The 13,740-nt window shown below is 42.0% G+C and overlaps 1 protein-coding gene across 5 annotated transcripts in view; it reads right to left on the reverse strand.

The window, feature by feature from the left end:
• The window catches only part of COBL (cordon-bleu WH2 repeat protein), a 158,842-nt gene extending 145,313 nt beyond the window's left edge, over positions 1-13,529 (reverse strand). For all 5 annotated transcript variants that reach the window (XM_066326938.1, XM_066326929.1, XM_066326918.1 and 2 more), the window contains exon 1: positions 13,369-13,529. In XM_066326938.1, the coding sequence (XP_066183035.1) occupies positions 13,369-13,412 (44 nt within the window). In that variant the 5' untranslated portion in view covers positions 13,413-13,529. The remainder of the gene's footprint in view (positions 1-13,368) is intronic.
• Positions 13,530-13,740: the final 211 nt, after the last annotated feature.

Raw genomic sequence — 13,740 nt, forward strand, 5'->3', positions numbered from 1 at the left:
GTCTAAAACTTTCCTTTACCATACACCCTGCTGCATCTTTATACGTACGCCTGCTCAGTTTGTGACTTTCTGGCCCACTGTCGTTGTAAGGACAATTTTAGAAGACCAAAGTGCTGCTTCACGTGTAGGGAACCAGAGCTTTGCCCACAGATACAGGCTTGCAGACAAGACCTGAAAGCACCAAGGAGCGCAAGACCAAGCAGAACGTGGCTGTTAAATGACAAGCCATGGCAAAGGAAACTCCTTCCAATGCTTGTACAATGCAGCTCCCAAGCAACAATAACCTTATTCCAGATACAAATTCAAAGACGCATTTCTCCTCTTCTGTCATGTCACAAAATTAGAAACGTGTTAGAGAGAATTAATAAAAAAGGCCAAGAAGTATAGACTTTGCTATCAAGTGACAGTTTCATTTTTTCCAAGTATTTTTCCAAGTGAGATTTATTTACCCTGAGCTCCCAGGAATGTACTTTCCAAAAATTAAAAAAAACCAAACATGAAGACCCAAACTCCACCACTTGTGAAATCTGCAGGCAACACTGCCAAACCACAGAAACACACAGACTGTGCTAAACAAACCAATAGAGAATTTCAAGCAATTCTGAGTCTGCATCAGGTGTCAACACGCCTGCACCCTACTGTGCAGCAATAAAAATTATATTCCTCACCTCCCATCTTCCACATGTATTTTCAGGAACACAACAATACCACTCCTCTATATAGGGAGAGTTTAATTGCTGAACACGTAGTTTCCCTGCATACAGAAAATTCTATAATCTATAAGCTTGCATGGTCTGTCAGATCATTATCCTCATAAATCCATCCACGACTGCAACATTTGTTCAAAGTAAATAGATTGCAGAACAATTCTAGAAGGAATGGCACAGCTGTACGACTCAGTGGACATGCTTGCTTCAGAAGCAAGGTCCCATAGGGTAGCTTTTATTTCCAGTACTAATCAACATATGTTGCTCAAACCAGTTTTGAATCTTCCATCTGCAACTCAGCAAGAAATATGAACACATTAATTCAGAGATACGCTGCCATTTTCAAAGATTCCTAAAATAATCACACATTTCCTTTTAAATGCCACGAGAGCCTACCAAACTAGCAGGATAAAAGAAAAATACATTTCTTTCTACAAGCAGTAAGCCATGTGCTTGCTCTCCCTTGTGCTACCCATCCATAAGAAGGCTTGCTACCCGGACCACCTGCATGCAAAGCTAGAACTGTGCAAGAGCATCTGCAGCCTGATCCTTCCTCACATCACTCTCGAGCAGGTGTACACGTGCTACTCACAAACATCACGCATAGAGGCCTCCAAAACAGCTTCCTGTGTGGACCCCTATATATCCACACAATTTAATTCTGAAAAACCACGATATTTTCTGATAAGCACTATGGAATAAATCACAGGTACCTCAGCAGGCACAAAAGGTACATGAAGTCACCAACTGACTTAGTTCCTCAAATTTTGTAAGAAAAAACATCTCACTGCTGGAAGATAAAGCAATATAATTTTTAAGTCTCTTAACTGCATCTCTACAGTATAGCTGAATGCCATGGATTTAATCCATTTAATCCAATTTTTTTCCCTACATACAGCAATGGTATCCTTTAAAAGAGAAGCAAGAGGATATATTTCTCCTTGTCAACAGTCTGGATCATTTGCTTGAAGGGTTGATCTGTACTGCAGGCTGACGTGCATGTCCTGCATGACATGCAGGCAGAACACAGCTTTCTGCTCCCTGCCACTGTATTTAGCCTCCTGCTCAAATCTGGCACCAGAGTTTTCTACACAGACACTACTACACAGATACTTCAATTAAAAGATAAACTCATTCCCTTAAAAAATAAATAAAATAAATAAAAATTTCAAAAATAATAAATATTGTCAAGTTTTATCCAGACAAATTTAAGCTAAAATACTTCTATACTACTAGTATTTCTATACTATACTTCTGTAAAGTATGAGGTAGTTTCAGAAATTTTTTCCTCTCTATCACTTCAATACCAAACTGGATTTAAAAATCTGAAATTATTCTCAGGTAGCAAATTAGTATATAAATAATTGGCAACTCACCGCAAGCAGTATTTCTTTTCAGGTAACTCCTTATGAAAATGAAGCAGCACGGGGAATTTACGGTGCTTTTTATGGCAAGAAACCCATGGTATCTGTATAAACAGGTTTTATACTTCAGGCAGTTTTATATCTGTAAAATATTTTCCAGTAGACCTGGATCTCATTTTTAATAGGAGAAAGTGTGGTATTTAACCACTTGAATGCAAAGAGATTCTATTCCAAAATAACTATGGCTAATTTGAGAATACTCAGTAATAAACAACAAGCAACTATATACTTGAGCATAACTCTTAAATAGGTCTGGTGCAATGGCAAGACAAGCTGTAGGCTTTATAAAAAAAAAAAAAAATATAAGCAATATCTGATCTTGCAAGAAGAACAAATGAGAACAGAAACAAGTAGCCTCTGTATCCTTACCCAGTATGAACAATATATTGTTAGTGTCCAAGAGATCTTTAGCTATAGAATACTGGTGGAAAGATGGTACTTTGAAGTTTACCATCATGTAAAGAAAATCAGCTACAGAAAGAACACTTAGAGGAATGTACAGACTGAACTCACCCATCCTTACCTAAACAGCCCTCCTCCTTTTATAATGAGATACCAAATTTTTGTTACTTTAGTATAGAACATAAACCTGAACCCCTGTAAAGCATCAAGATCAGTGTGCACACACAAGGATTTCCCTGGTCTGCCCAACTGAAGACCACGCTGGTCTCTCTCATACCTGTATGATACAGGCACAGACCCAGAGATTTCAGCCAACCTGCTTGGGATTTACACACCTTAGCCCGGCAAATGAAGCAGAGCAAGACCACACCCAAAAGGCTCTTTGGTTCAAAACATGAATATTAAGGCAACGAGAGCATTGAGCAATGCCCAGTCTCCTCCCTGCTGAACAGGTCAAATAAATTCATGCTGCTTCAGAGCAGCTGGTCAAAGTCCCATTTCTAATTTTGCATTAAATAATTAGCCAGTGCTTTTGATGCTTTCAATTCTCTGGCAAGTACAAACAGACTCTCCAACTCTATCCCAACAGAGTCCAATAAACAGTGGGACAGACAGACCCTGAGTCTGCTCAGTCTTTAGCAGTCATTTTGTACAATACTACACTACAGCCTTAATTAAAAATTAAGGGGGGGGAAAAAGGAAAAAGAAAAAAAAAGTGCTTCTAAGAAAAAATTAAATTCCTGGTTTGTCTTATATGGGGCTGAAAGACAGCAAATGTTACAAAAATTAGAAAGAAATACTACGTCTGAACAAGGAGAGGGAAGACCCTGTATTTTGATCCTGGTATCAACTGCTAAAGTCACGTGACGTTATTATTTGTGAAACAGAACTACTAAAAGCAAAGGAATCAAAGAACAGCTTGCACCCACTGGTCCTCAAATAAGTCCGTAATTCACAATTTGTCTTCTTCAGAAAGAATTCTACACACCTATAATCAATGTTCCCTAGAAGAGTAATGTTTCCTGATACCTGTGAAGTTAAAACCTGAGTAAATACTTGTTGCAGAATTAACTAATTGCTCTTTCAGGACTGTATTCTCTTGTTTCTTACAAATCCAGGTAAAAATAGGAAGGGGAGTTTGCTAGGAAGTTAGGAAGAAAAGCAACATTACTGTCATCATGACAGGGTTTAACCATCAACAGCGCTGCACTTAGATAGTCTTTTCTGAAATGTTTTATGAAGTTAGTACAATCTACAGGACTTGAGGTGAAGGGAAAAAAAACAGCCAATTAAATTTATAATTGAAAACTGCAGTGTAAATTTCTATACTTCTACCTACACAGGTAATTTGGAAAATCCAAAAATCTGTGAACTTAAGGTAAAATTCTGTTAGATAATGACTCATGTAAAAGGTGACTTCTTTCAATTTTAAGTTTGAGCCTGGACCCTCAATTCATCACATACAGATATGAATGTGTTTGTCTCACAACAGAAAAGGTAGATGTAATAATAAAAAGCAATTCTGCACTAACACATTATATTTAGGAATATCAAACTTGATCAGAAGATAGCAATCCTTGACTTGCTAGTGTAAGAGCAGGAACAAAAATATCTTCTGGTTTACAAAAGATATGATGGAGTTGATTTCCTGCCACACTCTAGTTGCTCCCTATCATCCCTATGTCAGCCTGGGCTCAGGCAAGTCTACTCCGACACACAGCCCAGTGCTGGACAATTTGCAGCTGCCCTGCGTAAATGAAGGGCTGGGGACTCACTAAGCAGACAGTGGTCCCGGTTCGTCCCCCTCAGAACAAGTCCCAGCCCAGGAAATGAAGCTGCACAACAGACCATAAGAAGCCATAAAATAAGACAAAAAGACTGCATGTCTCAGAAAGCACAAGGCTGTGCACGTCCAACAGCGTAACATTTTTCTAGCATGTGACGCTGCTCCGTGATGCTGTGACATGACTGAGTGACTCTCCAGTTCGGCAGAGGAAAAGAAACAGGTAAGTAAAAGCAACCACAATAAATAACTGTTAATTACAACACCGTCAGTTAAGCAACATGATCTGACCTAATTGTAGCTGTATTTAATGAATTGGGAGAGTCAGTCTGAGGAGCACCTGAAGGTGTCACAGTACCAAGATTTTAATCACGGCAGAAGCCGAAGGCTGGCCTCCTTCCCAAGAAGAAAGCCCTGTCCTAGCAGTAAGTGCTCCTCAGAACAACCACAGGCACCACGACCAGCCCCCCTAGAATAGAGAAAGCTGTGTTGACACTGAAACATGAGCTTTACCCCCAGGGAAACCAGCAGTAATTTATTTATTATCCATAAAAGTGTAGGCTTGGTTCCAAAAGTACCATGAGAAGTTATTCAAAAGAAAAAAAAAACACACCAGAAAAAATAAAACCAAACTCAAAACCACAAAAAGAAACAGAAGGAATCTGGATTTGCACCAAGATATTACCTCCACCCTGAACCATTGCTGAGATGTTCAGAAATAAAGCACTGCCACAGGAGCAGATATTAAAGAAAAGCACAGAAAACATTTTTTCTTTGCATTTGTCTGAAACTGTTTATTGATTTTGGAGACTCCCCTCCTGGCAAACTCAGACAAAAACAGGGGAAAATACATGTCCTGTGCACAGTTAGAGCAGCAGTGCCATGCTTGATGTGTTTATCTAGGAGGTATTTTTGCTGCCTATGCAAGGTACTGACCTCAAACATAAAAAATGCAGAAAGGAAGGTCATCTAAGCACAGAAGTAAGAAAAAATGAAATAATATGGTTTTTTAGTAAAGTAACTTGGAGCTTTTATTTATCTTTTGGAATCTACTAATGCAGGGGAAAAGTTGTTATAAACAAAATAACTCTACACAACAAAAGATGAATGTTTTAATAGGTTTGAGCAGAATTTACTATTTAATTTTCTCTTTCATCAGAAAACTGCTGCTGTAGCACCCAACAAGTCTCCAGGGTGAGCACTGGAGAATTCCCACAGGGGGATGCATGGGGCAAGAAGGAAGAAATGAGCTTTTAAAACAAACATCATCTAGATAATCTAAACCAGAGCTTTCCTCTTGTGTCCCTGGAGATGCCGCTTGACTGAGATGATTCTGTAACTGTGCATTTACATATACTGCAGCACGTGGACCTCCACACAACCTCAGAGGACAAACTCCTGCTCAAGCCACCACCACACCATCTCCTGGCATCACGTAAAACAAACACAAAGGAGAAACGTTACCCCTCCCTGCGCCAAAAAACAAGAATTCTGCCTTTTCAGAGAAAAGGGGACCAGCAGATTAACAGGAATGACGATCAGACTTTGGAGACAGCAACAACTGATCATCAGTGATGTGTTTGTACTCAGGCCCTTGAATTTCATTGTTCTTTAGTCTAAACCACTGAAATATTACCAAAAAGCAGTAATATAAAGAGGTTTTATATCATCTTACTACGAACGGTAACAAGAATATTTATTGAAACAACATTTGAAAATTCAAAAGCATCTCATCAACCATTAACATTACCCATTTTAAATCTCTATTTGTGTGGTCTTCAAAGAAACCAATGTCATTAACACCTGATTACTGAAAACAAACAGTTTTAACTCCACAATAACACCCCAGTAACAGTCAATGAGATCAGCACAAATTTATTTAAATAGAGCCTAACACACAGGAATGGAAAGTAGGCACGGCAAACAGAGAATCACACTGATTGCTAATCATTCTTGGTGAAAGCGTAAAGTAACACTTATCTGAATAAGTACTTTTGGATTGGTACTTGCTGTTGGAACCGTACAGTATGACTATATTTAGAACATTGATAATATAAAATGTAGTTTTCTTGCTCAGTCTCCATGTCGGAGGATTTTGCATGTTACCTGTTTATTTTTTTGAACAAAGAAGTTCTCACTGTTATCACCACAACACCACCCCAGCTGAGGAAGACCACATTTTCTCTAGCCTTTGAGTCACTACTAACAGCTTGCTGCAGAAACACCAACTACAACACAACAGCTTCAGGAATACTGAGGCTCACATCTGTGTGGCTTCTCACTCAAAGGAGGACTCCATGCTGCAGGATGGTCCTAGCACTTTGGTGTAATAAAAACTATTGCAGTTTTAATCCTCAGCCCTTCCTTTGCCAAGTAGATCCCTGGACATGGGTTTTCTATAAGAGAGTTTCCTAATTACCTGGTTGATGATTATTTAGGTGGGGGATTCTCCATCACATTTTACTGAGCTGCTCCTCATTGCATACACCACAGCAACATTAAGAGAGAAGGAGGCAGAAGAGCTCAGAGACCAGCCTTAAATACTTATGCACAGATGAACTGCCTTTAATAAAAACAAGACACTGGAGAACACAGAACCAAACCTGAAAATGAAGTCTGTCTACTGCACATTTTCACCTTTCCTACCTGCTTTAATGATGCTCACCATGTCCAAAAGTAAGTGTACTCAGTTTGCATCATTTTTTGACTACTAGAGAAGCTTTGTAACTCATGTTTCATCACCGAAACTGTAAAGGAGTCTGACAACTCTCTTCCATATAACGCATCCCAAGGAACACACAAAACTGAGCTTAACAAACAAATATCATGTCGAATTTACAGGAATAAGATATTAATTTTATTGTCCCATAGACACTCTGAATCTAGAATCTATAGTAAGAACAAAAAAACATAGAAAAACCATTCCAAATCCATTTTTTCCCCTTTCTCTGGTTATAACAACTCCTTTGCACAAATGCACAGCACCTGAAGGCAAGCTCATTAGCTGAGGGATTAATGAAACTGAAAGGACATAGTTTCTGGTATGAGGGGACTAAAGTGGGTATGAGATGCTGTGCACCACTGCCATCAGAGCACAGCACTGCCACACAGCTTTGTGATTTGCTCCTTAGCATGGGTCAAGTCCCTGTCTCATCACTCTCACACTGAAACTATGACAATACACTATTTCCAGCATCACTTATTTAATGATAAGCAGCCTGACTCACTGGACACTAACAGGTCTGGAAACACTCTCTATATTAAGAGGATTCATACCTTAATAAGGGTTGCAATTTCCATGACCTGGAAATGCAGCCATTTTTAAATGATCCTTAAATCATAATTTTAGCTGGAAACATGGATTGTAAGTATTTTTCCAATTCCCAGTTTCTCATGCATAAACTGGCTTAACTGACTATGGAAAAAAACAAATTCTAAAGGCCTGTCATTCTCTTAGAAGCAGCATTAAAGTGTGAAAACTGTCAATTTTCATGGAAATCACAATGCCAGACCAACACAAAAAGCTGCAGTATACAGAACACAGTCGTTGCCAGAAAATCAAGTGTTTGCTGATGCTAAGAGAGTAGCTAAAGCCCAGACACAGGGGAACACTTGTTAAGGCACTGAATTGCGATTCAGGAGAAGTGAGGTACTTCCCTAACTCTGTCACAGGCCTCCTGACTGCTTTTAGAGCTGGTCACGTAAATGTGTTCACACTTTTGCCTGGAGTCTTCGACATGTATTTCTTTAAAGAAAATTAATATTGTTAGAAATGCGTGTGGGATAGTTCAAGTCCGTGACAATAGGAGTGTACATGAGGTCAGATAATTAAGAGTAAATGCATGTATTCAAGAGAACTCTCATTCCTTTGAAGGGAAAAAAGAATTTCTTTCATTCTGGCCATAAGGATGAATTGGATGTGAATTACTTGGCAAAATGAAATATACCACTTCTCCAGCAAGATTAATTACACACAAAGTAGTCATGTATTTATTGAACTGACTTCAGTATAAACATTTAGGAAGTTGTTTTTCTTTAAGGGTCAGCATCTTCTGAAAGTGTACCCATGAGAGCACTTGAAACTGTAATAAAAGCCACCTTCTCTAATGCAGCCTCCTGAATTTGACTGTTACTGGTCAAAAAGTTCCTGCAGAGCAGTGAAATGATTTCATGAGGACTACCAATTGAACAAGGTGTAAATTTACAGTAGCAAAACCTGAAGAAAAATGCATCTGAAATTACAAGATAAAGAACATGAACAGCAACTAAGATAGGTGACAAGAAGAAAGAGAAGGTTCAGTTTCATCTCATAGTGGCAGGAGTGGCATAAAATAGCAAGATGAAAACATATAAAATATTCCATATGAAGAAAATAATGAGAGACAACTGGCAGATGGGGAAAATCAAAACAAATCCTGAATATTCTAGACAGTACAGAAATGAAAGAGATTTTATAATACCTTTCTTCTCTACTCTAGCAGATTTCTGAAAGAAAGGAAAAAGGGAAAAAGGAAAAAATAAGATACGAGAAACAGAAACCTGGACTTCAGAAAGAACAGCCATCAGAACTGGATTGCATTGCATTTATCTCGTCATTTGGCCTATTCGCACAATTAGTATCTTTATCTTCAGCAATCCTGAGATATTAGTCATGACTGAAAATACAAATCTGTTATGGTATATTAGCTCAACAGTCACAATCATATGGAGGTGCCAAACACAGAAAAACATTGCCCTGTTTCATTTCATGCAATAACAAGTATATTTTTTTGTCATTATTACCAGAGTTTTATTTAATGTGATTTACCTCCACCGACACAGAAAGAAATACTTTGGGCCCAGACTAGGAGGAAGACAGGCTTAATGTTGACTATGGCGCCAGAAAAATGCATCACAGGGAAGCTCCCTGTCTCAGGTGGACACATAAGAAGTGAATTGAAGTGAATCAACCAAATTCTGCAGGAGTGGTGCTGATATACAAATAATGAAACAATGTGAAGGCCAATGCCAAAAGCACCAGTTTGAGTTTTGCAACTGGTCAAGGCAGCAGTCTTGAGAGTCGCTACCATGCAGGGATAGAACAAGGGAGAATGGCTTTCAGCTAAAAGAGAGGAGGTTTAGATCAGATATTAGGAATGTTTTTTACCAGTGGAACAGGCTGCCCAGAGAAGCTGTGCATATCCCATCCCTGTCAGTGTTCAAGGCGAGTCTAGCAGCAGATGTCCCTGCCTATGGCAGGAGAGCTGGAATGAGATGATCCCTTTCAATCCAAACCACTCTGCGATTTTACCACACTGCAACTCTACATTTCTGGTTGTAGTCATTGCCCTTTGCCATCCACCACTCTGCATATTACACAGAAATCTCATATAAATACAAAACATAGAAAATGCATAAAGATTCCTCAGTTTTTCAGTTAAAAATGAATTACATGCTGTTTCTTTTTACCCTAAATTTTGCAACACCTGGAGGTGAGCTAGAGTCTGCTATAACTAGTGTTACACAGACTAGCAGATGTTCTGTGCACAAGAGTGCTCTATGAGCTTTTCTAGACAAGAAAAAACCCTAAACACAATAATAATACTATTTTAAAGCTGGTTGTGCAGTTTCACAAGGCAACCCACTTAACTATGTGTAGTAGTTATAAAATAGTAAGAAAAGGTTAGAATGTGCAACTTGCTCTCTAGCTGGGGTTTCCTTTCCCCAGTTTTGCATGTAAACATTACTGCTGTTTCACATCCTTATCTGACTTCCAGGGACGCTTCAATCCAGCAAGGAAGTCACTCCAAAGTAGGTGTGCTAAGATGTGTCTGTATTTCTTAGTACCATAAGGCCCTGTGAGATATGGAAGGAAGATAAAGCACAGAAAATAAAGGTCCTACTTAAAGAAAGCACTCATACATCTAGTTTAATATAGAGCCTTTCCCCACATTTGCCAGACTTCAGAGGAAACTTGTCTGTGCTTAGACACAGGCATGAAGATGGACCCATAAACTGTTGGCTTCTGTGGGAGATGGAGATACCTTCAGTGGCCAGGGATGATGGCTCTGCTCTTTGCAAGGCTCCTAACAGAGCAGAACAGAACTGATCCTTGCGCTTGCACTCCATTTACAACCAGTGTATACTTGTTATGCCACATTATGGCCAAAAAAGAAACCAAATAAAACATCAGAGAAGATTCTTTTTGCTCTTCCTAATGAAACAAGGGCAGATACAAACAGAAAGATACTAAAAAAGTGTATTTGTCCTTTAGTATTCATGGCATAATCACAGAGTAAATTGTAATTTCTGCTGTTGCTACTGATTGTCTTAAATTCACTTTCATAAATCAAAATAAATGTTCATTAAATAAAGCATTATGAACTTGGTAAAGGTTTTAAAAAACTTATACCTAGCAATCAGTAACAATAAAACTATTGGTTCAGAAGTCTACAATTATTTTTGAAACAAAAAAATGTAAAAACCCTGCAACACCAGCACAAATAGCAGTTTTTCCTTTGCCATTTGAAATAAAAAAAAAATCCAACAGTATCCTGCATTTAAATGCATAATTCTCAAGGAATTGTGCCATGAAACACACATAGTCAATTTATCTGTGTAAGCACACAGCAGAGCTGCTCTACCCTTAACAAAATGATATATTCAAATTTGTTCACTGTTTAACAAGGGAGGGTCACAATGTTGCTGTTAATGGTTTACATAGCGACAAAACAGCTCTGCCTAAATTTTGTTAAAAATTGTGAACCTATGGTAATTTTAATCTCCCTTTCCTAACTGCAGGCTAAGCCAATCAATAAGCTGGAAATACATATAGCACGTCTTCTGCCATGAAAGGAAGGCACTTCTGTCACAAACGGTTTGGCCTTAACAGCCAGAGGTCCTCAGCCACACTCCACAGATGCAGTTCATGTCTGGATTCATATGGAAACCTAAAAGGACAAAGCTATGCTCTTGCTACCCTTTTCTGACCCTAACAGATTTCAGTAAAATCTGATTAGCGATCAAACAACCAGTGTTCAATATGGATGATAGCAACTCTGGGAATTATGAACTATTCAGTGAAGTCCCCTGCTAGCAGCACAGACACATCCAGGCTGGGAAGGTCTGACTCGCAAGAAAAGACAACACAAAGTAATTCAAGGCTGAAATGAGCTCAGATAAAACAGGCAGTCACCCCTTGGTGCACAGGACAGTGTTTCCCTCAGCTTCCACATGAGCAGATTAGCACCCACACACTTTGTTATACAATATCACAAGTGCATCTGCACCCTAAGATTGGATTCAACCTGAGCCATGTCAGGAGCAATATGACTGAAGTTAATGCAGTTACTGTAACTTCTGTTCATGTACTTGATATCTGAGTCTAGCTGTGGACAAGTTTTCACATATGAAACTGTTTATAAAGGATTCAAAAGTTTTATTCAGAAATGCCCCTAGGTCCCAGTGAGATGTACCAATGACATGCGTTCCCACTGCAAATTATTTTTTAAATGAATCTTTGGATACCTAGCAATCGAGACAAATTTTTAGTCAGCACTGCATCTGAATTACTATTCAAAGCACACACGTAAATTGGCACCATATTGGCATCTCTTCATCAGGATTTTAGAAAGCAGCTATACTGTTACATCAAGTAAATGCAGAGAGGGGAGGCACCTTACATCTACCATTCTTCCTGGAAGGTTACCCTAAAAGGTCACGATCTAACAGGCTTAATTTCAGCTGGAATCAAACATTTTATTTACAAAAAGAGCAGCAAGCTATGTCATACTCTGCAAGTCAAAGAAACGTGGCACACACTGTTTCATTACCACAGCACTAGCTACGGCATCTTTTCTTCACTCACTGCTCCCTGTACTATTTTCTGTGTACACCGCAAGGTTCCCTATTAAACACAAACTAAGGAAATGAAACTGAACAAAACTACTGTAGCCCACTAGCGCGTACTTTAGAGCTGTTTCTTAATTTGTTGAAAATAAATTTATGATATAAACATTAGAACTCAAAATAAAAAAAGCTGCTGAAGCAATCACAGTCTCTTTCAGTCTGTGCAGACAGTGGGAAGTAGAGCAGTAAATTGCAGCGAGCAGACAGCAGAGCTCTTAAAACTTGCCCAGCTTTTGCTCTGAGAAAAGAGATCACTTAGGAGCTCATTGTGCTGCAGCTCTCGTTTAATTAACGGACTAATAAATTCCACTGCTGGCATATCTTCTACTTGTCTGTTCTTTTGAAAAAGCCCTAACCCTCCCGCGGTTTCCACTCGGGCTGACCGCTACTTAGCAATAGCGCTGCGAGAGCGGTGCCCGTCACCAAAGGCAGGAGGCACCGGGAGTAGCCACCGCGGTCTCCCACCAACCTCGGACAATTTTGAGCACTTTTAATTCGCGGTTGGCAGTGCTCTTCCTTCCTCTGCCGCGGCCGTGCGGTGGGGCTGAGACCCACGTCAGAATAAACCTTTCAAAGGTTTTTGGCAGCTGCGTCCTGGCGCTCGGGCAGACGGGCGTATGGGCAGGAACCTCTGCGGCCGCGGGCTCCCCGGACCCTCCGCCGGACGGGTCCGCCCTGGGCTCCGCCAGCTCCCTCCCCGCCAGCGTCCCTTCCAGCCCCGCCGGCCGGGAGCTGCAAACAGCGGCTGCCCTTCGCCCCGCAGGGCCGCCCCGAAACACCCGCCGAGGGGAACCGGCCCCGAACCGAACCGGGTCACGGGCTAGCAGCCCGAGGGGCAGCGCCGGCAGCCGGGCCGGGGCGCCCCTTCCGCAGGGCAAAGGCGAAACAGACACTTTCTCCCGCTCCTGACATTTCCGCACCCGAGCTCACCGCCCTGCCGCCCCCTGCTCCCCGCCGTGCCCCCTCCGTCCCCGGGCCGTGCTCCGAGCGGGCCGGGCGCCGACACCTGCGCGTCGCTCCGAGCCCGGAGGGAAGCGCGACCGGCGGGACGGAGGGAAGGCACCGCGGCCCGCGGCCAGCACGGCCGGCTGTCGCCGTCCGGAGCCACTCCCGCCCGTGCAGGGGAGCGGCGGCCGGCCCGGCCCGGGTCCCGGCGGGAGCTTACCCGGTGGGGGGTTTGCTGGCCCCGGGGCGCACCAGGGTCTCCATGGCCGGGCCCTCCTCGCCGCTTCTCAGAGGACGGGCCGGTGCGAGACGCGATCCCGGCAGCGGCGAAGGTCGGAGGCGGGGGTACCGAGAGGGAGGGAAGAGAGGAGAGTACAGGAGTGAGAGCCGCCCTCACCCCCTCCCTCGCACCCACCTCCGCCCGCTCCCCGCCCCGCTGCCGGGCGGCACTGCCGCCGCCGCCCACGGCTGCCCGGCCCGGCCGCGGGCTGCCGCCGGGGATGCGCCGCCGGGGCGGCCCCCGCCCGCCTTACCCGGCCGGCAGGGAAGCCGCGCCGCGGGCCCTGACAGCCGGGCTGCCCGGCCAGAGCGC

The sequence above is a fragment of the Sylvia atricapilla genome, chromosome 1 (genome assembly GCF_009819655.1).
Source record: "Sylvia atricapilla isolate bSylAtr1 chromosome 1, bSylAtr1.pri, whole genome shotgun sequence".
NCBI lineage: Eukaryota > Metazoa > Chordata > Aves > Passeriformes > Sylviidae > Sylvia > Sylvia atricapilla.